This window comes from Thalassophryne amazonica, chromosome 2 (assembly GCF_902500255.1).
Source record: "Thalassophryne amazonica chromosome 2, fThaAma1.1, whole genome shotgun sequence".
NCBI lineage: Eukaryota > Metazoa > Chordata > Actinopteri > Batrachoidiformes > Batrachoididae > Thalassophryne > Thalassophryne amazonica.
This window is the reverse complement of record NC_047104.1, coordinates 159,569,049-159,593,385: the sequence shown is the minus strand read 5'-3', so window position 1 is coordinate 159,593,385 and position 24,337 is coordinate 159,569,049. Positions and strand designations below refer to the sequence as shown.

General features: G+C 49.4%; 1 protein-coding gene across 2 annotated transcripts in view; it reads right to left on the bottom strand.

Moving 5' to 3' along the window:
* Positions 1 to 24,337, bottom strand: part of LOC117501362 (cilia- and flagella-associated protein 70-like) — a 148,936-nt gene that overhangs the window by 14,088 nt on the left and 110,511 nt on the right. For both annotated transcript variants that reach the window (XM_034160224.1, XM_034160232.1), the window contains exons 7-8: positions 6,503 to 6,597; positions 6,170 to 6,257 (exon numbers count right to left, since the gene is read on the bottom strand). In XM_034160224.1, the coding sequence (XP_034016115.1) occupies positions 6,170 to 6,257; positions 6,503 to 6,597 (183 nt within the window). The remainder of the gene's footprint in view (positions 1 to 6,169; positions 6,258 to 6,502; positions 6,598 to 24,337) is intronic.

Sequence of the window (24,337 nt, the reverse complement as noted above, 5' to 3'; positions counted from 1 at the left end):
CCTGTTCCAACTCCTGGTTAGCCCGCTCTGCCTGGCCGTTGGTCTGGGGGTGGTACCCGGACGAGAGACTCACGGTGGCCCCCAGCTCCTTACAGAAACTCTTCCACACCTGCGAAGAGAACTGGGGACCACGATCTGAAACGATGTCCGATGGTATCCCATGCAGCCGCATGACGTGGTGGACCAGAAGGTCTGCCGTCTCCTGGGCTGTCGGGAGCTTCGGGAGGGCAACGATGCCCCCTCCAGCAGGTGTCTCCACTCTTCAAGGGCCTCCTTCACCGCAAGAAGTTCCCGACTGCCGACGTCATAGTTCCGTTCAGCTGGGGTCAACCTGCGGGAATAAAAGGCACAAGGATGGAGGACTTTATCAGCCTCCACGCTCTGGGACAGCACGGCTCCTATCCCTGAGTCAGAGGCGTCCACCTCTACTATGTACTGGCGATCAGGATCAGGCTGCACCAGAACTGGTGCAGTCGAGAACCGGCGTTTCAACTCCTGGAACGCGGCTTCGCACCGATCCGACCAGGCGAAGGGGACCTTGGTGGAGGTCAGGGCAGTCAGGGGGCTAACTACCTGACTGTAACCTTTAATGAACCTCCTGTAGAAATTTGCAAAGCCTAGGAACTGCTGTAGTTTCCTGCGGCTTGTTGGTTGGGGCCAATCTCTCACCGCCGCAACCTTAGCCGGATCAGGGGCGACGGAGTTAGAGGAGATGATGAACCCCAGGAAGGACAAAGAAGTGCGGTGGAACTCGCACTTCTCGCCCTTCACAAACAGCCGGTTCTCCAACAACCGCTGTAGGACCTGACGTACATGCTGGACATGGGTCTCAGGGTCCGGGGAAAAGATGAGTATATCGTCCAGATATACGAAGACGAACCGATGCAGGAAGTCCCGCAAGACGTCATTTACCAAAGCTTGGAACGTCGCGGGGGTGTTAGTGAGGCCGAACGGCATGACCAGGTACTCAAAATGACCTAACGGGGTGTTGAATGCCGTCTTCCATTCGTCTCCCTTCGGGATCCGAACCAGGTGGTACGCGTTTCTAAGATCCAATTTTGTGAAAATTTGGGCTCCATGCAGGGGCGTGAACACTGAATCTAACAGAGGTAACGGGTATCGGTTGCGAACCGTGATCTCGTTCAGCCCTCTGTAATCAATGCATGGACGGAGTCCGCCGTCTTTCTTGCCCACAAAAAAGAAACCAGCACCCATCGGGGAGGTGGAGTTCCGGATCAGCCCGGCAGCTAAGGAGTCCCGGATGTAGGTCTCCATTGATTCGCGTTCCGGACGTGAGAGGTTGTACAGCCTGCTGGACGGGTACTCAGCGCCCGGGACCAAATCGATGGCACAATCATACGGTCGGTGCGGGGGAAGAGTGAGTGCCAGATCTTTGCTGAAAACGTCAGCAAGATCGTGGTACTCCTTTGGCACCGCCGATAGATTGGGGGGAACTTTGACCTCCTCATTAGCCGTAGTGCCGGGAGGAACCGAGGATCCTAAGCACTCCCGGTGGCAGGTTTCGCTCCACTGCGTCACAACCCCAGACGGCCAATCAATCCGGGGATTGTGCTTCACCATCCATGGAAAGCCCAAAATCACTCGGGAGGTAGAAGGTGTTACATGGAACACTATCTCCTCCCTGTGATTCCCAGACACAACCAAAGTCACTGGTTGTGTCTGATGTGTGATTAATGGAAGCAGGGTGCCATCTAGTGCTTGCACCTGCAATGGTGCCGGCAGAGCCACCAGAGGGAGCCCTACTTCCTTTACCCATCTGCTGTCCAGCAGATTCCCTTCAGACCCTGTGTCTATCAGTGCTGGGGCATGAAGGGTTAAATCCCCACAAAGGATTGTTACTGGGATTCGTGCAGATTTGCGGGGTTTTCCCGCGTGCGTGTTATGACCCACCCTTAGCCCAGTTTCTAAGGACGGGCATTGTAGTTTGACCGTTTTAGGGCAGTCCTTCTGCATGTGCTCGCAAGAGCCGCAGACGAAACACTCCCCGTGGGCCAGCCTCCTTTGTCTGATGTTTGACTTTAATTTGGCCCTACTCGTGTCCCAAGCCTCCTCAGCAGGGGGAGCTGTAGCCACACGGAGCTCTCTGGCAGTGAAGCGTGGGGACGACGTCACCTTGTCGGAACCGGAAGGGGGAGGGACGACTCGTGCCCGGTCATGCCTCCCGGCCTGCTCCCGACGATGCTCGCTTAAACGGTTGTCTAAACGTATAACCAAATCGATCAGCCCATCAAATTCCCGCGGTTCCTCCTTGGCCAGTAGGTGCTCCTTGAGGACCGGGGACAGTCCATTTACAAAGGCGGCGCGGAACGCAACGTTATTCCAGCTGGACCTCGCTGCCGCGATGCGGAAGCTGACTGCATACTTGGCTGCGCTACGACGCCCCTGTCTCATCGACAGCAGCACGTTCGAAGCGGTCTCGCCTCTGTTGGGATGATCAAACACTTGTTTGAATTCCCGTACAAACCCAGTATAAGACGTTAGGAGCCGTGAATTCTGCTCCCAAAGCGCCGTAGCCCATGCGCGTGCCTCTCCTCGAAGCAAATTAATAACATAAGCCACCCGGCTAGCGTCTGATGCGTACATGACGGGGCGCTGTGAAAAGACGAGCGAACACTGCATGAGGAAGTCCGCGCACGTCTCGACACAGCCCCCGTACGGTTCCGGAGGGCTTATGTATGCTTCAGGGGACGGTGGGGGGTTCGTTGAACGACCAGTGGAACGTCTAATACGGGCCCAGGACCAGCCAGAGGAGTGGCTGCAGCAGCGCCCTGATCGCGCACTTCCACCCTGGCGGTGAGAGCCTCCACCCTCCGATTAAGGAGGACACTCTGCTCGGTCACTAATTCTAACCGGGCCTTGAAGGCGGTTAAGATCTGCTGCAGCTCACTCAACCCGCCTCCCGCTGACGCCTGCGCTCCTGGCTCTTCCATTGGCCATTCAAGCTGGAGTTGACGCCCCTCGGAGTCCATGACGATGGCCGAGAAATCCTGTTGTGAAGGTGTCGTAGCACGGACCCACAACAGGGGGCGCAAATGAACGGACAATGAGTAAGCCAAAAGGTAACAATTTAATGTTGTGATATTACACAACGAAACGTGTCTTAATTTCACAGTCAATAAACACCAGGTGAAGTGTGGGCAGGCTCGAAGATAGAAGACGCCCGACGAGAGAGAAGCCGCGTCCCACACGGCTTCCACCACCAACGGCCTGAAGAACACCGGAGCCGCCAAGTCCCGAGTCCCCAGGTGGCCTCTGTCTTCGACTGTCGACCCTGGTACTGCTGGCAGAAAGCAGAAATATGATGTGTGAGTGTGAGTCCGCACACTCAGTAATCTATAGTCCAGATACCGTTAGGAGGGAGCACCTCCACCTCCAAATCACACACACTCGTGCAGCTCCTGTTTGTCCCTCTTCTGGGTCTTCACAGGAATGCGACTGCACACAGAATAAAGTTAGACAGCGTATTAGTCAGCAGAGAAATTACCTTGGTTCTGGTAGTCGATTTCTCGGCGGGGAGGTGGAGTTGCAGTCCGGCTCTTATGGTAGTGATGATAACGAGTGACAGCTGGTGCAGAGGATGAGTGCCAGCTGTCACTTCTTCTGGGTCTGGCGCCCTCTCGTGCTTGGAGCCCGCACTCCAAGCAGGGCGCCCTCTGGTGGTGGTGGGCCAGCAGTACCTCTTCTTCAGCGGCCCACACAACAGCCGCCACAGTTATGCACCCCCTGCAGGAGGCCCTAAAGGGGATAGCGCCCAAGTACCTGGTGGAGTGGTCCACTGAGACAGACACAGCATTCACGGATGCGAAAGGTGCCTTAGCTGCCGCAACGATGATGGCTCATCCATCGCTGGAGGCTCCAATAGCCTTCACCGTGGATGCATTGGACTATGCTATGTGTGCAGTGCATGAGCAGTGGGTGAATGCTGCCTAACCACTCGCTTTCTTTAGTCAGCAGTTATGCCCCCATGAGCGCAAGTGTAGCACTTTTGACCAGGAGCTGCTTGCCCTTCACTTCATCGTTTGAAATGTCCGTACACTGCTGGACGAACAGCGGTTTACAGCTTTCATCCATCACAAACCACTGACTTTTGATATGGCTGAACCCTGGTCTGCCCACCAACAGTGACAACTCTCTTATACCTCAAAGTTCACCACACACATACAGCATGACAAACTTTGTCACGGACTGCCTCTCTTGAGCTTTTGCAGCCATGGTCTACCTCCGGCTGAACTACACCCACATGGCGGCTGATGAGACCACTAACCCAGAGTTGCCGTGACTCAGGCCTGCTGCAACTGGACTGCAGTTGGCAGTGATAGCTTTTGTTGAGGGTGGCAGCAGGCTGCTCTGCAACATCTCCATGGGACAGCCACACCCCATCGTTCCTGCCACATGGGTGCAACATGTTTTTGAGGCTGTGCACGGCTTTCCCACCTGGGTAGAAAAGGGTCCCAAAAATTAGTGGCAGCCAAGTTTGTCTGGCATGGGCTGAAGAAGGACATGAGGGACTGGGCAGACTCTTCTGGAGAGTGTCAGCACTCCAAGATCCACCTCTAAGCCAAAGCTCCCCTTGCCTACTTCACATCAAGGCCTTCCATCTTCCTAAGCTCCATCACGTCTGCAGTCAGCGGAATACATATTTATTCACCATAATGCACACAGGGGACCGCTACAGCATCCCTATGTCGGCCCGCTTCGCATAATGAAGAAGGGGGACAAAAACTTTGTGGTCGACATAGGCGGTAAATCTAAGCACATTTTGGTGGACAACCACAAGTTAGCCCACCTGGACCTGGACAGACCCATGGGGCTTGCCCACCCTCCTCCAATTCACTTTTGGTATCTCACTGTAGTGGTGCAAACAACATGTCAGTGCATGTCATCTGAATGTCAGCCATATTTTGCACAAATTTGCAGTGATAATGTACAGATACATACTTATCATTTGAGTACTGCTCGATTGTCACGTGGCGCTCACACAAATGTCAACCGTAGCCTTTGCAGATGCAAGAGTATACTTTCTTGCAAACCGTGCGGCATTCTCATAGATGTCTAACACCACTCACGGTTGAAATGATGACACATTTGTGCACAAAGTGCTCAACTGGTGTTATCCTGCAATTATGTGAATCGAGGCGTGGAAATTCCCTTGGCTGTACACAGTAAGGAGCAGGCATGTAAATAATAATAAAAAATACATTAAGAATAAATAATAAAAAATAAAGCCTAGCGTGTCTCCACAGAGGAGAAAAATACAACAGGAAGAAAACTATGAACAAGGCACTCACCCACATGCAGAACGTAGAATGATTTCCCACAGGATGAAATATGTAATACCCAGCGGCCCACTCCATCAAAGAAGTCCTGTCTGGCACAGTCAAGCATTGATCAGCCACGACTGTCACCCACAGGATGAAATATGTAATGTTGAGTGGGCCATGCCATCGAAGAGCTCCTGGCTGGCACCGTCACATACAGATCACATGCAACGTCCTCTTGTAGACAGACATGTCCTGCATGTCTCCGACAGGGAATGTCAGAGCCTCAATTTTGTCTCCAGTTACTCACAATGTAGTATCATCCATTGTCAAACCATCACAAAGTTCTCACAATTAACGCAAAATATGAGTTGTGGGGACTACGTTCAGAGGGCTTCCCGCTTTGCATGATGGCTCTGGGACTGTGTGGCAAGGACCTTTGTTGCCTCGGCAACACTAAAATGTTCAAAATCCAGGCATGATGCATTTGACACTATATGAGTCAAGCAAGGGGAGACCAACATCCAGCGAAGGTCGTGTGAAATCAAGCCCACTGAGATCACACCCTTAGGTTTGAACAGTTTTCACTGTTTTTTGCACAACTTTTTTGCAATGTTGGAAGAAAAATAACTTACATTAGATGGCAAAAAACAGGAATAATGTGCACAAAGATCACAAAGTGTTTGCATGCTGATTAAACAATTTAACCTTCACCCTGTGGCCTCTCCTCAGCCATCACAAAATGCCACGACTAAAAATGTAAAGTTTCTCCCTCTCCAGGAACTTCAACAGAATTCTGATGCAGACACAGATCAAAAAATTTGCAATGTTCACTGATTGTTGGTGTTCATAAAATTCCTAACTGGTCTTTCTTCAAAAAAAGTATTTACCAGTGTGTTGGTTACACTCTTTGTCTGAAGTGATGATTTCATGATCTCCACTGGCCAAAGTCTGCTCTCACTGATCCTCTGTCGCAGTCTGAAATAACAGTTTGCACATTAAAAGCATTTGATTTAAGACCATGCAATTTACACACATCTGGATTCTGATTTCAAGTGTACATTTAACCAGAAGTTTAAATAAACTGTGAAACAGTTCCATTCTACAACATTTCTGCATGTGGTTCATTTCTAAATTATATTATGAAAAAAAACAAAAAAAACTGATAATATCCCCAAAATTTATTCAGTGACCAGATAAAAATGTGCCATGTGGAAGATGACCTGTCTGTTCCACTTGAGTCCAAAAAACAGCATCTCTCTGTGTCCCAGCTCACTCTGTCCTTCAGTGTCTCCGCCTCAGTACGAAACTCCACATCCTGCAGGAACACGGAGGCCTGTGGCTCAGGTCAACACTTACAACACCAATTAGCAGAAACACAAATTCCTGTTTGCAGGTGCTGCTCTGACAAAGCATGTGTCTTAGAATTCCCAGTCACAAATCCTATATATGCCAGTGAAACAGATTTCACAAAAGTCAATTCATAGTTTTGTGAGTTATCCAGTCTCCAGACCAATCATGAGACAGACAGAGAGAGCAAATATTTAGTGGGAAAGATGCTGCACAAAACAAAAAGTTCCTCTCAGTCATTGCTGCAACCTCTGCAAAAAATGTGGTATCTGGTAATATAAACATTCAAACTACATGTGACCTATAGTGCAAATGCATTTGTAGAGCTGCCAACTGTCTCGCAGTGGGCGGTATTCACCCCGGCAGTTAAGCAGGGCGAGCTGGGGTCTATTGGTTAACTTGCTAACCATTAAGCAGGGTAAACCGACATCCACTGGTTACCTTGCTAATGGTTAAGCAGGGTGAGCTGGGGTCCAATGATTAGCAAGCCGTTGATTAAGCAGCAGGCCGGCCAACTGTTGAACAGGGCAAGCCAGAGTCCATTGATTGGCTCAGTTGGCTCATTTTTTGGTTCACTTTTCTTCAGATGTGGCCCCACGGACCTGTGGAGTCCCTCATGGCTCCATTCTATGTCCTATTTTTTTATTTTGTATAAGTTGCCTCTCTGCGGTGTCTTTCAAAAAATCCAAATTTCTTTCCATTGCTTTGCCGACGATGGTCAGATTTACCTGCCACTATGGTTGATAGGCAATGACCCAGTGCAGCTATTATTTGATTGTTTGAGTGAGGTTAAATCATGGATAAGCGCTAATCTATTAAATCTTAATGAATCCAAGACGGAGAAACACTTCCACAGCCTGCTCTGCTGATGAGCTGTGGATATGGGGGGGCCAATCCTGACTCTCTGTGTGCCATCTGACAGAAAGTCCTTAATCCAAAGACGTGGAATGAGGTAGACTGATGTTAGACCCCGGATTCTTTGGGTCTGTCCTGAATCAATGAGACTCTGTTACAAAAAGGACAATTTATTAATTCTGTGTGAGGTTAATTAAACCAGATCTGGGATTCTCACCGTCCCGAGGTCACACAGGAACCTGTTCGGGAAAGTGAACCCGAACAAGATTTTTATAGACATCCATTGACATCACTGATAAAGCAGTGATCCTCCCATGTGTGTGCTTATGTGATCAAAAATCCCATGTCATGTTTAGGCCATGTGGCTAACTGGGTCAAACTGTACAGACATGGATGGCTGCTGTCTTTTCACATGATAACAAGATAAGGAAAGACTCAAGCTTTGACAAGATGTACTTTTGGTGCAAGAACACAGTGAATTACTGTGCAGATATCAGGAACATAGTGACCCAGTGCAAACTTGCTGACCGTCATCTCTCTTACCCTCACATACCCCCAGCAGAAATGCAACAATGTGTCAACATGGGTTTGAAGAGTTAGAAGTCAATAATATTATATGGCATATGTATTTCTAAGGTATTTATTAACACCAAGGTTCAGCAGGTTCCTCTTGAGGCCATGGGGGAGGATGGTGTTGAATGCTGAACTGTAATCCACGAAGAGAACACCAGCGTAGTTACCCTGTTGCTCCAGGTGGGTCAGCGTGGTGTGGAGGGCAAAGGTCATGGCGTCCTCTGTTGTCCTGTTGACCTTGTAAGAGAATTGGTTTGGGTCTGAAGTGTTGGTTATGAATGACATGATGTGACTTCTAACCAGTTTTTTAAAACCCTTCATCACCACCGGTGTGATTGCAACAGGCCAGTCGTCACTGAGGCTGGTTATGGAGGGTTTCTTGGATAGGGGGACTATGGTGGCGGTCTTCAGGCATGACAGGACAGCAGGCTGTGTCAGGGACCGGTTGAAGATTTTGGTGAAAATCCCAGCAAGCTGGTCTTCACAGTCTGTCAGCACCCGTCCGGAGATCAGCCCACACCCCTCATCGTGCACCTCACCTCATACCCCTCCGTGAAGTTACTCCCGGCTGCTGGCGGCGACGTGGCTGCATCTGGTGTCACAGTCTCAAAGCGAGCAAAGAAGAGATTTAGTCTTCTGCTAAGGTGGCATCACCTTCAGCAGCTCTGATGCTGGGTTTGTAGTTGGTGAGGTGCTGGACCTCCATTCATGCCTGCCTACTGTTGTTGGTGTCCAGGTGGTCAATGAATCAATCAATCAACATTTATTTATAAAGCGCTTTACAGCATCGACTGGTGCATTAAACATTAAAAACACAAATTCACAAAAATAAAACACATATAGAATAAAATTTTAAAACAGCACATAAAAACAGAACATGTCACCTCCCCACTAAGTGTTAAAAGCCAGTTTAAATAAATAATAAGTCTTTAACTTAGATTTAAAAAGTGCTCGGTCAGGAATACAACCCCTGGCAAAAATTATGGAATCACTGGCCTCGGAGGATGTTCATTTAGTTGTTTAATTTTGTAGAAAAAAGATCACAGACATGACACAAAACTAAAGTCATTTCAAATGGCAACTTTCTGGCTTTAAGAAACACTATAGGAAATCAGGAAAAAAATTGTGGCAGTCAGTAACGGTTACTTTTTTAGACCAAGCAGAGGGAAAAAAATATGGAGTCACTCAATTCTGAGGAATAAATTATGGAATCACCCTGTAAATTTTCATCCCCAAAACTAACACCTGCATCAAATCAGATCTGCTCGTTAGTCTGCATCTAAAAAGGAGTGATCACACCTTGGAGAGCTGTTGCACCAAGTGGACTGACATGAATCATGGCTCCAACATGAGAGATGTCAATTGAAACAAAGGAGAGGATTATCAAACTCTTAAAAGAGGGTAAATCATCATGCAATGTTGCAAAAGATGTTGGTTGTTCACAGTCAGCTGTGTCTAAACTCTGGACCAAATACAAACAACATGGGAAGGTTGTTAAAGGCAAACATACTGGTAGACCAAGGAAGACATCAAAGTGTCAAGACAGAAAACTTAAAGCAATATGTCTCAAAAATCAAAAAATGTACAACAAAACAAATGAGGAACGAATGGGAGGAAATGGGAGGAAACTGGAGTCAACGTCTGTGACCAAACTGTAAGAAACCGCCTAAAGGAAATGGGATTTACATACAGAAAAGCTAAACGAAAGCCATCATTAACACCTAAACAGAAAAAAACAAGGTTACAATGGGCTAAGGAAAAGTGATCATGGACTGTAGATGACTGGATGAAAGTCATATTCAGTGATGAATCTCGAATCTGCATTGGGCAAGGTGATGATGCTGGAACTTTTGTTTGGTGCCGTTCCAATGAGATTTATAAAGATGACTGCCTGAAGAGAACATGTAAATTTCCACAGTCATTGATGATATGGGGCTGCATGTCAGGTAAAGGCACTGGGGAGATGGCTGTCATTACATCATCAATAAATGCACAAGTTTACATTGATATTTTGGACACTTTTCTTATCCCATCAATTGAAAGGATGTTTGGGGATGATGAAATCATTTTACAAGATGATAATGCATCTTGCCATAGAGCAAAAACTGTAAAAACATTCCTTGCAAAAAGACACATAGGGTCAATGTCATGGCCTGCAAATAGGCCGGATCTTAATCCTATTGAAAATCTTTGGTGGAAGTTGAAGAAAATGGTCCATGACAAGGCTCCAACCTGCAAAGCTGATCTGGCAACAGCAATCAGAGAAAGTTGGAGCCAGATTGATGAAGAGTACTGTTTGTCACTCATTAAGTCCATGCCTCAGAGACTGCAAGCTGTTAGAAAAGCCAGAGGTGGTGCAACAAAATACTAGTGATGTGTTGGAGTGTTCTTTTGTTTTTCATGATTCCATAATTTATTCCTCAGAATTGAGTGATTCCATATTTTTTTCCCTCTGCTTGGTCTAAAAAAGTAACCTTTACTGACTGCCACAATTTTTTTTCCTGATTTCTTATAGTGTTTCTTAAAGCCAGAAAGTTGCCATTTGAAATGACTTTAGTTTTGTGTCATGTCTGTGATCTGCTTTTTTTCTACAAAATTAAACAACTGAATGAACATCCTCCGAGGCCGGTGATTCCATAATTTTTGCCAGGGGTTGTATGTAACTCAAGAGGTAGCTCGTTCCACAGTCTGGGGCCGGCTACCGCGAAAGCATGATCACCCCAGCATTTATATCTTGACCTTGGAACTTCTAAGTAAAGCTGGCGAGACGCCCTTAATGTCCTACTGTAGGTGCACAAAGTTAAAATTTCAGACAAGTAGGGAGGTGCAAGGCCATAAATAGCTTTAAAAACAAACATTAAAATGAACTGGAAGCCAGTGGAGTGAGTACAGGACGGGCATAATATGCTCACGTCTAAAAGTGTTTGTTTAAGATGAGCAGCAGCATTCTGCACCAATTGGAGAGGTGCAAGAGACGACTGATTAATGCCAGAATAAAGTGCATTACAATAATCAAGTCTGGAGCTGAGGAAAGCATGAATGGCCGTCTCAAGATCACGTCTACTGAGGAAGTGCTTTACTTTAGCCAAAAGGCGAAGTTGGAAAAAACTAGCTTTGACAACAGAGTTTATCTGTTGATCGAAACCCCAAACAGATGGTGGTTGTGGATCCTCCTCCTGAAGTCCTCCTTGGTCTTCCTGATGCCTCTGCTGTAGAGAACCCTATCACTCGCTCTGAAGGTGGAGTTTCTCTCCTTCAGCAGCTGCTTCACCTCCCTGGTCATCCAGGGAGGTGAAACACATCTGACCCGGATGTGTTTCTCCACTGTGAGTGTACCTACACACTTCTTAATGTATCACAGTATAGTGTCTGTAAACACATTCAGGTCCTCATCCTCAAAGATCTTTGTCCTGGGACAAAGTTGGCCCAGTGTAACAGTATATCTACCCGCCTCCCCGACTCCCCCGGATAAGATATACTGTTACACTGGTACTTTTGGGCTTTTAATGATGTTTCTGAACTGTTCTTTTGCCAGGGTGAAATGATTGTACAGGGACGGCCTTCACCCTTCTGGGGAAGGCACCACCATCTTGTCTGTGAACATAGATAGAGCTCAACAGGGAGGGTAACATTAGGAATTTACAGCAGGCCATGGAACAGGTGATTAAAGACCCTGCAAGGCTTATGACAAATGTGGGTGTGGAATCCATTCGTTTAGCGGCGAAATTAGTGCAGAAAATCCACTATGGTGATTATGCAGTTTCTCTGCCAGGGAGGGAAATTCATCAAGTTGAGACTGTGGCCTGCTTCCATAAACGTGTCCATAGAAATCATAGAAGGATATGCTTTGCAAACTTAATACCCATTACTACACTGGATGATGTTGAAATGGAGGACGGCCCAGTGGTTGTTCCAGCGATATCAAAGATTTCGTGTCTGCTACCTACAACAATTTCAATTCAATTTCAATTTATTTCCTTTATATAGCGCCAAATCACAACAGAGTTGCCTCAAGGCACTTCACACAGGTAAGGTCTAACCTTACCAACCCCCAGAGCAACAGCGGAAAGGAAAAAACTCCCTCTGAGGAAGAAACCTCAAGCAGACCAGACTCAAAGGGGTGACCCTCTGCTTGGGCCATGCTACAAATATAAATTACAGAAATAATTCACAGAACAATTCACGGACAAATATACAAGAATTGCTGTTGGTGCACAGGATAGGAGGATAGCCAACACAAATACAACTCCCATCTCTGGATGGAGCTGCACCTTAAATGGAGAAAAAACAGAATCAGGCATCAGAAAGACAAAAAATACTGTATAATTTGCCAGCATTAATCAACAAGAAAAATAGAAGAAAGACTAAAGTGATCGCTGACCACTAGCCTTAAACTTCACTAAAAGACCCAGAATTTAGATAAAGTTGAAAGTCTCCACAGAATCTGATTGTTTTATTGATGCAGGGAGATCATTCCATAGAACAGGGGCATGATAAGAGAAAGCTCTGTGACCTGCAGACTTCTTATTCACCCTAGGGACACAAAGTAGTCCAGCACCCTGAGAACGTAAAGCCCGGGCTGGTACGTAAGGTTTAATTAGGTCAGCTAGGTAGGGAGGTGCCAGTCCATGAATAATTTTATAGGTTAGTAGCAGAACCTTAAAATCTGATCACACTGGGACAGGAAGCTAGTGAAGAGACGCCAAAATGGGTGTAATGTGGTCAAACATTCTGCTTCATGTCAAAAGTCTGGCTGCAGCATTTTGAACCAATTGGAGACTCCTAATGCTAGACTGCGGTAAACCAGAAAATAGAACATTGCAGTAGTCCAATCTAGAAGAGATGAACGCATGGATCAGGGTCTCAGCATCAGCCATAGACAGGATGGGACGAATCTTTGCGATATTTCGCAGGTGGAAGAAAGCAGTCCTAGTAATATTTCTAATATGGAGACCAAAGGACAACGAAGGATCAAATATTACCCCAAGGTTCTTCACTTTGTCAGTGTGATGTATGACACACGAGCCGAGGCTGAGTGTTAACTGGTCCAATTGATGCCGATGTCTCACTGGACCAAGAACCATCATTTCAGTCTTTTCAGAGTTTAAAAGTAGGAAGTTTCTAGACATCCAACTTCTCACTGATGCAAGGCAATCTTCTAAGGATTTTATGTGAACTAGATTACCAGCAGTTATCGGCATATAAAAGTGAGTATCATCTGCATAGCAGTGAAAGGTAATCCCAAAATGCCGCAATATGTGCCCAAGGGGTGCTATATAAAGGGAGAAAAGCAGGGGGCCTAAGACAGACCCCTGAGGAACCCCAAATTTCATGTCACTAAGGTTAGAGGTAGTGTTACTGTACAAAACACAGTGAGAATGACTGGTCAAGTATGTTGTCAGCCATGCAAGGGCACTCCCAGTAATCCCAAAATGATTTTCCAGCCTATCAAGTAGAATATGATGATCCACTGTATCAAATGCAGCACTGAGATCTAACAGCAACAGAACCGTAGTGGTGTCTGAATCCACTGTAAGCAGAAGATCATTCACCACTTTAGTGAGAGCCGTTTCTGTGGAATGATATTTTCTAAAAGCAGACTGCAGCGGCTCAAAGAGATTATTCTCAGTAAGATCGTCTACAAGCTGCCGTGACACCACTTTTGTTGTGTGGGCCGCTGAAGAGGAGGTACTGCTGGCCCACCACCACCAGAGGGCGCCCTGCCTGGAGTGCGGGCTCCAGGCACCAGAGGGCGCTGCCACCTTATGGGAGCAGCCTGGGTGACAGCTGTCACTCATCACTGGACACAGCTGTTCCACTCAGCACGGAGGTATATCAGTAGGACGGCGTCTCCACCTCAGTGCCGAGATATCGCCTTAAGATAAAGGTAACGTTCTCTGCTGTACTTCGTACATTATTATATTGTCTTTGTTGTTGAGCATTGCAGGACAGCTGTTTACAAGAAGCCGTAGCTTCAGATAAGTACTCACCTTCCTGTAGCATTGTGACGTGAGGTGGAGGCGACTTCTCCCCTCCTCTGTGTTACTGGGTGCAGCCGCACCCACACCTGTGTGTCTACTGTTTTCTTGCCAGCAGTACCGGATCCGACGAGCGGAGGCAGTGGCCACCTGGGAATTCGGGACTTGGCGGTTCCAGTACTTCCAGGGTTAGGTGGCAGAGGAAACCCGGGTGGTTCCGGTTCGACTTGGATGGACGTCTCCTACCTTCGAGCCTGCCCACACGACACCAGTGGAATTCGGCTTACCTCCACATTGTCAATTGTTGTATTAGTTGTGCACGATTCACAACAGTAAAACCTTGTTAGTCACCTTCTCCATTGTCCGTTCATTTGCGCCCCCTGTTGTGGGTCCGTGTTCCTACACTTTCACAACAGGATATCTCGGCCAGCGTCATGGATCCCGAGGGGCATCAACCGGCTGTTGAACGGCCAATGGAAGAACAGGGCGCGTCGGCGTCTTCGGGAGGGGTAATCGGTGAGTTGCAGCGGATCCTCACCGCTTTCACCACTCGGATCGATTTAATGACCGAGCAGCACGTTCTCCTAAACCGCAGGGTGGAGGCTCTCGCCGCACAAGTGGAAGCGCGCCCTCCGGGCGCCGCTGCGGCTCTCCCTCCCGAGGACCCTGCGCGTGATAGTGACGTTCCACTGGTCGTTCAACGGTCCCTTCCTCCGTCCCCAGAAGCTTACATAAGCCCCCCAGAACCGTACGGAGGCTGTGTGGAGACGTGCGCGGATTTTCTGATGCAGTGTTCGCTCGTCTTCGCACAGCGTCCCGTGATGTACGCGACTGACGCTAGCAAAGTAGCTTATGTAATAAACCTGCTTCGCGGGGAGGCACGCGCTTGGGCTACAGCGCTCTGGGAGCAGAACTCACGGCTCCTTCATACATACGATGGGTTTGTGCGGGAGGTCAGAACAGTGTTCGACCACCCCAATAGAGGAGAGACCGCTTCAACCGCGCTACTGTCAATGAGACAGGGGCGTCGGAGCGCAGCTGCCTATACAGTCGCCTTCCGCATCGCGGCGGCGAGATCCGGCTGGAATAGCACTGCCCTCCGCGCCGCCTTTGTAAACGGACTGTCACTGGTCCTAAAAGAGCATCTGGTGGCGAAGGACGAACCGCAGGACTTAGATGGGCTCATCGATCTGGTCATACGACTCGACAACCGGTTAGAAGAACGCCGTCGGGAACGAGGAGAAGGGCGTGGCCAGGCACGCGTCGTCCCTCTCCCTTCTGGTTCCGACCGAGCTCCGCCCTCCCCACGCACCTCTGTTCCTGTGCTCCGTGCGCCTACGGCTCCCCCTGCTGACGAAGCTATGGACACGAGCAGGGCAACATTTAGGGCACCTGGAGCACAAAGGAGGCGGGCCTATGGAGCTTGTTTTGTTTGTGGCTCGAGTGAGCATCTTGCAAACGACTGCCCCAAGCGGTTAAACTCCAAGGCCTGCCCCTAGAGACTGTGCCAGGGTTGGGCCAAAACATTCACGTGGGACACACCCACATTGCCACACGACTCCCAGTCACAATCCTGTATGAGGATTCAACCCTGAAGGCCCCAGCACTGGTGGACACGGGCTCTGAAGGGAATCTGCTAGACAGCAGATGGGCCAGGGAGATAGGGCTCCCTCTGGTGGCTCTTACCTCGCCTGTACAGGTTCGGGCACTAGATGGCTCCCTACTCCCACCGATCACACATAAGACACCTCCAGTAACTCTGGTGGTGTCAGGTAACCACCGGGAGGTGATCGAGTTCTTTGTGACTCAGGCCACCTCCCGTGTGGTTCTGGGTTTTCCCTGGATGCTAAAGCACAATCCCCGGATCGATTGGCCGTCCGGGGTAGTGGTACAGTGGAGCGAGACCTGCCATCGGGAGTGTCTAGGTTCCTCGGTTCCTCCCGGCTCCCACGCTAAGGAGGAGGTCCGAGTCCCGCCCAATCTGAAGGCGGTGCCGGCGGAGTACCATGACCTCGCTGACGTGTTCAGCAAGGATCTGGCTCTCACGCTTCCTCCCCACCGCCCGTATGATTGTGCCATTGATTTGGTTCCAGGCAGTGAGTTCCCGTCCAGTAGGCTGTACAACCTCTCACGGCCGGAACGCGAATCAATGGAGACCTACATCCGGGACTCATTAGCTGCCGGGTTGATCCGGAATTCCACCTCCCCGATGGGTGCTGGTTTCTTTTTTGTGGGTAAAAAAGATGGCGGGCTTCGTCCATGCATTGATTACAGGGGGTTGAACGAAATCACGGTTCGCAACCGATACCCGTTGCCCTTGTTGGATTCAGTGTTCACCCCCTTGCATGGAGCCAAAATCTTCACCAAGCTTGATCTTAGGAATGCGTATCATTTGGTTCGGATCCGGAAGGGAGACAAATGGAAGACGGCATTTAACACCCCGTTAGGTCATTTCGAGTACCTGGTCATGCCGTTCGGTCTCACTAATGCTCCCGCGACTTTCCAAGCATTGGTAAACGATGTCTTGCGGGACTTCCTGCACCGGTTCGTCTTCGTGTATCTAGACGATATACTCATCTTTTCCCCGGATCCTGAGACTCATGTCCGGCATGTCCGTCAGGTCCTACAGCGGTTGTTGGAGAACCGCCTGTTTGTGAAGGGCGAGAAGTGTGAGTTCCACCGCACTTCTTTGTCCTTCTTGGGGTTCATCATCTCCTCTAACTCCGTCGCCCCTGATCCGGCCAAGGTTGCGGCGGTGAGAGAGTGGCCCCAACCCACAAGCCGTAGGATGAAGCAACAGTTCCTCGGCTTTGCTAATTTCTACAGGAGGTTCATTAAGGGCTACAGTCAGGTAGTTAGCCCCCTGACAGCCCTGACCTCACCAAAAATCCCCTTCACCTGGTCGGATCGGTGCGAAGCCGCGTTCAAGGAGTTGAAACGGCGCTTTTCGTCTGCACCAGTTCTGGTGCAGCCCGATCCTAGCCGCCAGTTAGTGGTTGAAGTGGATGCCTCGGACTCAGGGATAGGAGCGGTGCTCTCCCAGAGCGGGAAGACCGATAAGGTCCTTCACCCGTGTGCCTATTTTTCCCGCAGGTTGACCCCCGCTGAACGGAACTATGACGTCGGCAATCGGGAACTCCTTGCTGTGAAAGAGGCCCTCGAAGAGTGGAGACATCTGTTGGAGGGAACAGCCGTGCCATTCACGGTTTTCACTGACCATCGGAACCTGGAGTACATCAGGACCGCCAAGCGGCTGAACCCCAGGCAAGTCCGCTGGTCACTGTTCTTTGGCCGTTTTGACTTCCGGATTACCTACCGTCCCGGGACCAAGAATCAAAGATCGGATGCATTGTCCCGGGTACACGAAGACGAAGTCAAAACGGAACCGTCGGATCCCCCGGATCCCATCATCCCGGAGTCCGCTATCGTGGCCGCCCTCACCTGGGACGTGGAGAAGACCGTCCGGGAGGCCCTGACCCGTGACCCGGACCCCGGAACCGGACCAAAGAACAGACTCTACGTCCCACCGGAAGCCAGAGCTGCAGTACTGGACTTCTGTCACGGTTCTAAGCTCTCCTGTCACCCTGGGGTGCAAAGGACCGTGGCAGTCGTCCGGCAGCGCTTCTGGTGGGCGTCCTTGGAGGCCGACGTCCGGGACTACGTCCAGGCCTGTACCACCTGCGCCAGGGGCAAGGCCAACCACCAAAAGACCTCAGGGTTGCTACAGCCGCTGCCCGTCCCACATCGCCCCTGGTCCCACATCGGCCTGACACTTTGTCACGGGCCTCCCGCCGTCCCAGGGAAACACCGTCGTCTTCACGGTAGTGGACCGTTTCTCCAAGGCGGCCCACTTCATGGCCCTCCCGAAGCTACCAACGGCCCAGGAGACCGCGGACCTCTTGGTCCACCACGTCGTCCATCTGCATGGGATACCATCAGACATCGTCTCCGATCGCGGTCCCCAGTTCACCTCGCACGTCTGGAGGAGCTTCTGCCGGGAACTGGGGGCCACGGTCAGCCTCTCGTCTGGGTACCACCCCCAGACCAACGGGCAGGCAGAGCGGGCAAATCAGGAACTGGAGCAGACACTTCGCTGTGTGACAGCCGCGCACCCGACGGCCTGGAGTACCCACCTGGCCTGGATCGAGTACGCCCACAACAGTCAAGTGTCGTCAGCCACCGGCCTCTCCCCTTTTGAGGTGTGCTTGGGGTATCAGCCCCCCCTGTTTCCGGTGGTTGAGGGAGAGGTCGGTGTGCCCTCGGTCCAGGCCCACGTACGGAAGTGCCGTCGGGTGTGGCGTGCCGCCCGCTCTGCTTTATTGAAGGCCCGGACGAGGGCGAAGAAACATGCAGACCGGCGGCGGGCCCCGGCCCCCAAGTATTGTCCTGGGCAGGAGGTATGGTTGTCCACCAAGGACATTCCTCTGCAGGTGGACTCCCCAAAACTCCAGGAACGATACATCGGACCTTTCAAAATCCTCAAAGTAATCAACCCCGCCGCAGTGAGGCTCCAGCTTCCGGCCTCGCTGCGGATCCATCCAGTATTTCATGTTTCCCGGATAAAACCCCATCACACCTCACCCCTCTGCACCCCGGGTCCGGCACCACCTCCTGACCGGATCATCGACGGGGAACCGGCTTGGACTGTGCGCCGGCTCCTCGACGTCCGTCGGATGGGCCGGGGTTTTCAGTACCTGGTGGACTGGGAGGGGTACGGTCCCGAGGAGCGCTCCTGGGTGAAGAAGGGCTTCATCCTGGACCCGGCCCTCCTGGCCGACTTCTACCGTCGCCATCTGGACAAGCCCGGTCGTGCGCCAGGAGGCGCCCGTTGAGGGGGAGGTCCTGTTGTGTGGGCCGCTGAAGAGGAGGTACTGCTGGCCCACCACCACCAGAGGGCGCCCTGCCTGGAGTGCGGGCTCCAGGCACCAGAGGGCGCTGCCACCTTATGGGAGCAGCCTGGGTGACAGCTGTCACCCATCACTGGACACAGCTGTTCCACTCAGCACGGAGGTATATCAGTAGGACGGCGTCTCCACCTCAGTGCCGAGATATCGCCTTAAGATAAAGGTAACGTTCTCTGCTGTACTTCGTACATTATTATATTGTCTTTCTTGTTGAGCATTGCAGGACAGCTGTTTACAAGAAGCCGTAGCTTCAGATAAGTACTCACCTTCCTGCAGCATTGTGACGTGAGGTGGAGGCGACTTCTCCCCTCCTCTGTGTTACTGGGTGCAGCCGCACCCACACCTGTGTGTCTACTGTTTTCTTGCCAGCAGTACCGGATCCGACGAGCGGAGGCAGTGGCCACCTGGGAATTCGGGACTTGGCGGTTCCAGTACTTCCAGGGTTCGGTGGCAGAGGAAACCCGGGTGGTTCCGGTTCGACTTGGACGGACGTCTCCTACCTTCGAGCCTGCCCACACGACACCAGTGGAATTCGGCTTACCTCCACATTGTCAATTGTTGTATTAGTTGTGCACGATTCACAACAGTAAAACCTTGTTAGTCACCTTCTCCATTGTCCGTTCATTTGCGCCCCCTGTTGTGGGTCCGTGTTCCTACACTTTCACAACAACTTTTTCCAGAATTTTAGAGCAAAATGATAGATTTGATATCAGCCGATAGTTTGTCAATACACTAGGGTCAAGATTAGGTTTCTTAAGTAATGGTTTAATCACTGCAGATTTGAAACGTTTAGGAACAGATCCAGAAGTTAAAGAAAGATTAATAATTTCCAGCACAATCGACCCAAAAGTAGGCAACGCTCGTGGAATGTCTCAAACCTAAACCTATTTCTAGACATCTTATATATGCTACTCTGGAACCACCCCTAAATCCAAACAGTCCAACTGTCAACCCCACTGAGGTCCTTAGTCTGGGTCTCATTAACATAAGATCAGTAGACAAAGTTCAATGATTACCTGCATGACCTCAAGCAGAAGGCTTGAGAATAGAGTAGTTCAAAATTAGAAGTATTCCACCTTGCGTGGTGTGATGCTATCTTAGACTGTAAGCATGCATTACTGGCTACAAAGTGGACCTACTACTCTGATTTCATCAACAAAAACAAGAATAACTCAAAGTTCTTGTTCGACACAGTGACAACACTTATTCATGGACAACCACCTGTAGTTCACTGTCCTTTTACAGCATAAGATTTCCTGGATTACTTTGAAAAGAAAATAGAAGACATTAGGATAAACATATCCCAGCATGCCTTAACCCAGCCACTACACCCTGCTACTGAGGTGGGTGCCATTACTGAGGTATTACCTAGTATTACCTAGTGGTCCCCACCCTGTGAAAGACCACCTGTGTGGTCCTGGTTCCCAAAATACTACACGCCAAGAAACCGGCCCACTACAGACCAGTTGCCCTGTCCTCCCTCCTCATGAAGACCATGGAACGACTCGTCCAGTCTCACTTCCGCACCGTGGTGAGCGACATCCTGGACCCACTGCAGTTCGCCTACAGGCCCAACATTGGGGTAGATGACGCTGTCATCTACCTACTGCAACGAGTGCTGACCCACCTGGAGAACGGCGGGAGTGCTGTGACAGTCATGTTCTTTGATTTCTCCAGCGCTTTCAACACCATCAGACTGGCGCTGCTGCGGGGAAACTGGAGGACGCAGGTGTGGATGGACACCTCGCTACCTGGACCATCGACTACCTCATTGACCGCACGCAGTACGTGCGGCTGCGCGGCTGTCAGTCTGAGGTGGTATGGTGCAACATTGGGGCCCCCCAGGGCACCGTCCTCTCGCCTTTCCTCTTCATCCTCTACACCTCGGACTTCACCTACAACACAGACAGCTGCCACCTCCAGAAGTTCTCTGATGACTCCGCCATTGTGGGTCGCGTGTCTGATGGGAACAAGCTGGAGTACCAGCGTTCATCACAGACTTTGTGGACTGGTGTGAGTGCAACCACTTGTGTCTCAACACCACTAAGACGAAGGAGATGGTGATCGACTTCAGGAGGAAACCACCACCACACCCACCGGTGAACATCCAGGGGGAGGACATAAAGACTGTGGACAGTCTCAAATACCTGGGTGTTCACCTCAACAGCAAACTGGACTGGACTCAAAACACCAACGCCCTGTACAAAAAAGGTCAGAGTCACCTCCACCTCCTGAGGAGACTGAGATCCTTTGGAGTGAGCAGGCATCTGCTTAAGACCTTCTATGACTCGGTTGTAGCCTCTGCTCTCCTCTGTGCTGTCGTTTGTTGGGCCCCGGGCAGCACAGAGCAGGAGACAAAAAGACTGAACAACCTGGTCAGGAAGTCCAGCTATGTCCTGGGCTGTCCTCTGGACTCTCTGGAGGAGGTGGCTGAGAGGAGGGTGTTAGCCAAATTCAAATCTATCATGAACAACATCTCTCACCCTCTGCACCGGACGGTAGTGGAGCTGAGCAGCTCGTTCAGTGACAGACTGAGGCACCCTCACTGCAAGAAGGAACGATACCGCAGGTCATTCCTCACTGCTGCTGTCAGACTGTACAATAACACTGTGAAATAACCACATGCAATAATATGTCCACAAATCATGTGCAATAACAACTAGTTTACAAATACCAGCACTAATGTCACCTTTTCACATCTAAACTCCATTTCACATATTGGAAAGAAGATGATCCTATCTCTTTTTCAATCCCAATCATGTTTCTATATATATGCATATATACGAGGTCTATTAGAAAAGTGTCCGACCTTATTATTTTTTTCAAAAACCATATGGATTTGAATCACGTATGATTGCGTCAGACAAGCTTGAACCTTCGTGCGCATGCGTGAGTTTTTTCAGCCTGTCGGTTGCGTCATTCGCCTGTGAGCAGGCTTTGAGTGAGGAGTGGTCCAGCCCCCTCGTCGGATTTTCATTGTCAGGAAATGGCGGAATGATTTGGGCTTTTTTCCATCTGAATTTTTTCAGAAACTGTGAGAGACTGGCAGCTGGAAACCATTAGAAAAATTTATCTGGCTTTCGGTGAAAATGTTACGGGCTTGGTAGAGAATAAGGAGTGTTACTGTCGCTTTAAGGATGGCCCCCAGCGGCTGTGGGGTGCGCCACGCTCCGAAGCAGCCATCGACAGGCTGAACGACCATTTCATTTCTAAACGGATGGCTGTCTGGATCCATGACCATCGTGGGCCATTTCTCTGGTTATCACAAGAGCTGGACATCAACCATTTTCCGGCAGATTTCACTCTTAACAAGAGATTTTGTCATGGAAAGCCGAGCGGAGGCTTCGCGCGTCACGATGGATTTGCTACTGGAGCGAGACAAAACCACCTCCGTTTTGGTCTCACAGGACGGCTTTGAGATGGCATTCAGACAGCTGTCGGTGGTTTTTCCATTGAGTGATTATCAGAGAAATTGTGGATGTGCCTGGACATGCCAGAACATGTCCTGTGAGGCTTCATCACAGCGTTGCTGTGCGCCATGCGGCACCGCTGCGATGCGCGGAATTTCTCCGCACGTCTGTCTCAATGTGCCGAAAAAGTGCTGATGTCCATGTCACATCTGCACATCTTCTCTTAAGTGTTTGTTTTTATTATGTGTCATTTTTATGCAACAAAAAATGTAAATTTCTTAAATTCCTGAATTGCTACGGTATAAACTACAAAATGAAACCGGCATCAGTCGTCTTACTGTTCATCCTGATCACTTTTTTAGTTGACCTCATTCGATATGTAGTCGGTCACAATTTTAACACACACGGCAGAGGAACCTGGTCTAGTGGTTAAGGTGTTTGAGTCCAGAAGTGGGTTCAAATCCCCGCCTTACTGGAAAATCACTAAGGGCACTTGGGCAAGATCTTTAATCCCCTATTGCTCAAGGTGTGTAGTGAGTACCTTGTATGGCAGCACCCTGACATTGAGGTGAATGTGACGCATAATCTGATTCGGATGGAAAAGCGCTATATAAATGCAGTCCATTTAACCTGTATCACATATACCCGGGATTTCCTGTTGAGTCTCAGATACTCTCCTACAAGTCTCTGATGGAATGACACATCGTTGTTGTCACCCAACTGTGTTAAAAGTAAGAAGATCAAAGCACAGAAACGCAGAAGGAAAGGGGGGGATCCGGGAGGGATTAAAAGGCAGCCCTTCAGGCAACCACTTCCATCGATTATCAAATCAAATCAAATCAATTTTATTTATATAGCGCCAAATCACAACAAACAGTTGCCCCAAGGCGCTTTATATTGTAAGGCAAGGCCATACAATAATTACAGAAAAACCCCAACGGTCAAAACGACCCCCTGTGAGCAAGCACTTGGCAACAGTGGGAAGGAAAAACTCCCTTTTAACAGGAAGAAACCTCCAGCAGAACCAGGCTCAGGGAGGGGCAGTCTTCTGTTGGGACTGGTTGGGGCTGAGGGGAATCAGGAAAAAGACATGCTGTGGAGGGGAGCAGAGATCAATCACTAATGATTAAATGCAGAGTGGTGCATACAGAGCAAAAAGAGAAAGAAACACTCGGTGCATCATGGGAACCCCCCAGCAGTCTAAGTCTATAGCAGCATAACTAAGGGATGGTTCAGGGTCACCTGATCCAGCCCTAACTATAAGCTTTAGCAAAAAGGAAAGTTTTAAGCCTAATCTTAAAAGTAGAGAGGGTGTCTGTCTCCCTAATCCGAATTGGGAGCTGGTTCCACAGGAGAGGAGTCTGAAAGCTGAAGGCTCTGCCTCCCATTCAACTCTTACAAACCCTAGGAACTACAAGTAAGCCTGCAGTCTGAGAGCGAAGCGCTCTATTGGGGTGATATGGTACTATGAGGTCCCTAAGATAAGATGGGACCTGATTATTCAAAACCTTATAAGTAAGAAGAAGAATTTTAAATTCTATTCTGGAATTAACAGGGAGCCAATGAAGAGAAGCCAATATGGGTGAAATATGCTCTCTCCTTCTAGTCCCTGTCAGCACTCCAGCTGCAGCATTTTGAATTAACTGAAGGCTTTTCAGGGAACTTTTAGGACAACCTGATAATAATGAATTACAATAGTCCAGCCTAGAGGAAATAAATGCATGAATTAGTTTTTCAGCATCACTCTGAGACAAGACCTTTCTAATTTTAGACATATTGCGCAAATGCAAAAAAGCAGTCCTACATATTTGCTTAATATGCTCATTGAAGGACATATCCTGATCAAAAATGACTTCAAGATTTCTCACAGTATTACTAGAGGTCAGGGTAATGCCATCCAGAGTAAAGATCTGGTTAGACACCATGTTTCTAAGATTTGTGGGGCCAAGTACAATAACTTCAGTTTTATCTAATTTAAAAGCAGGAAA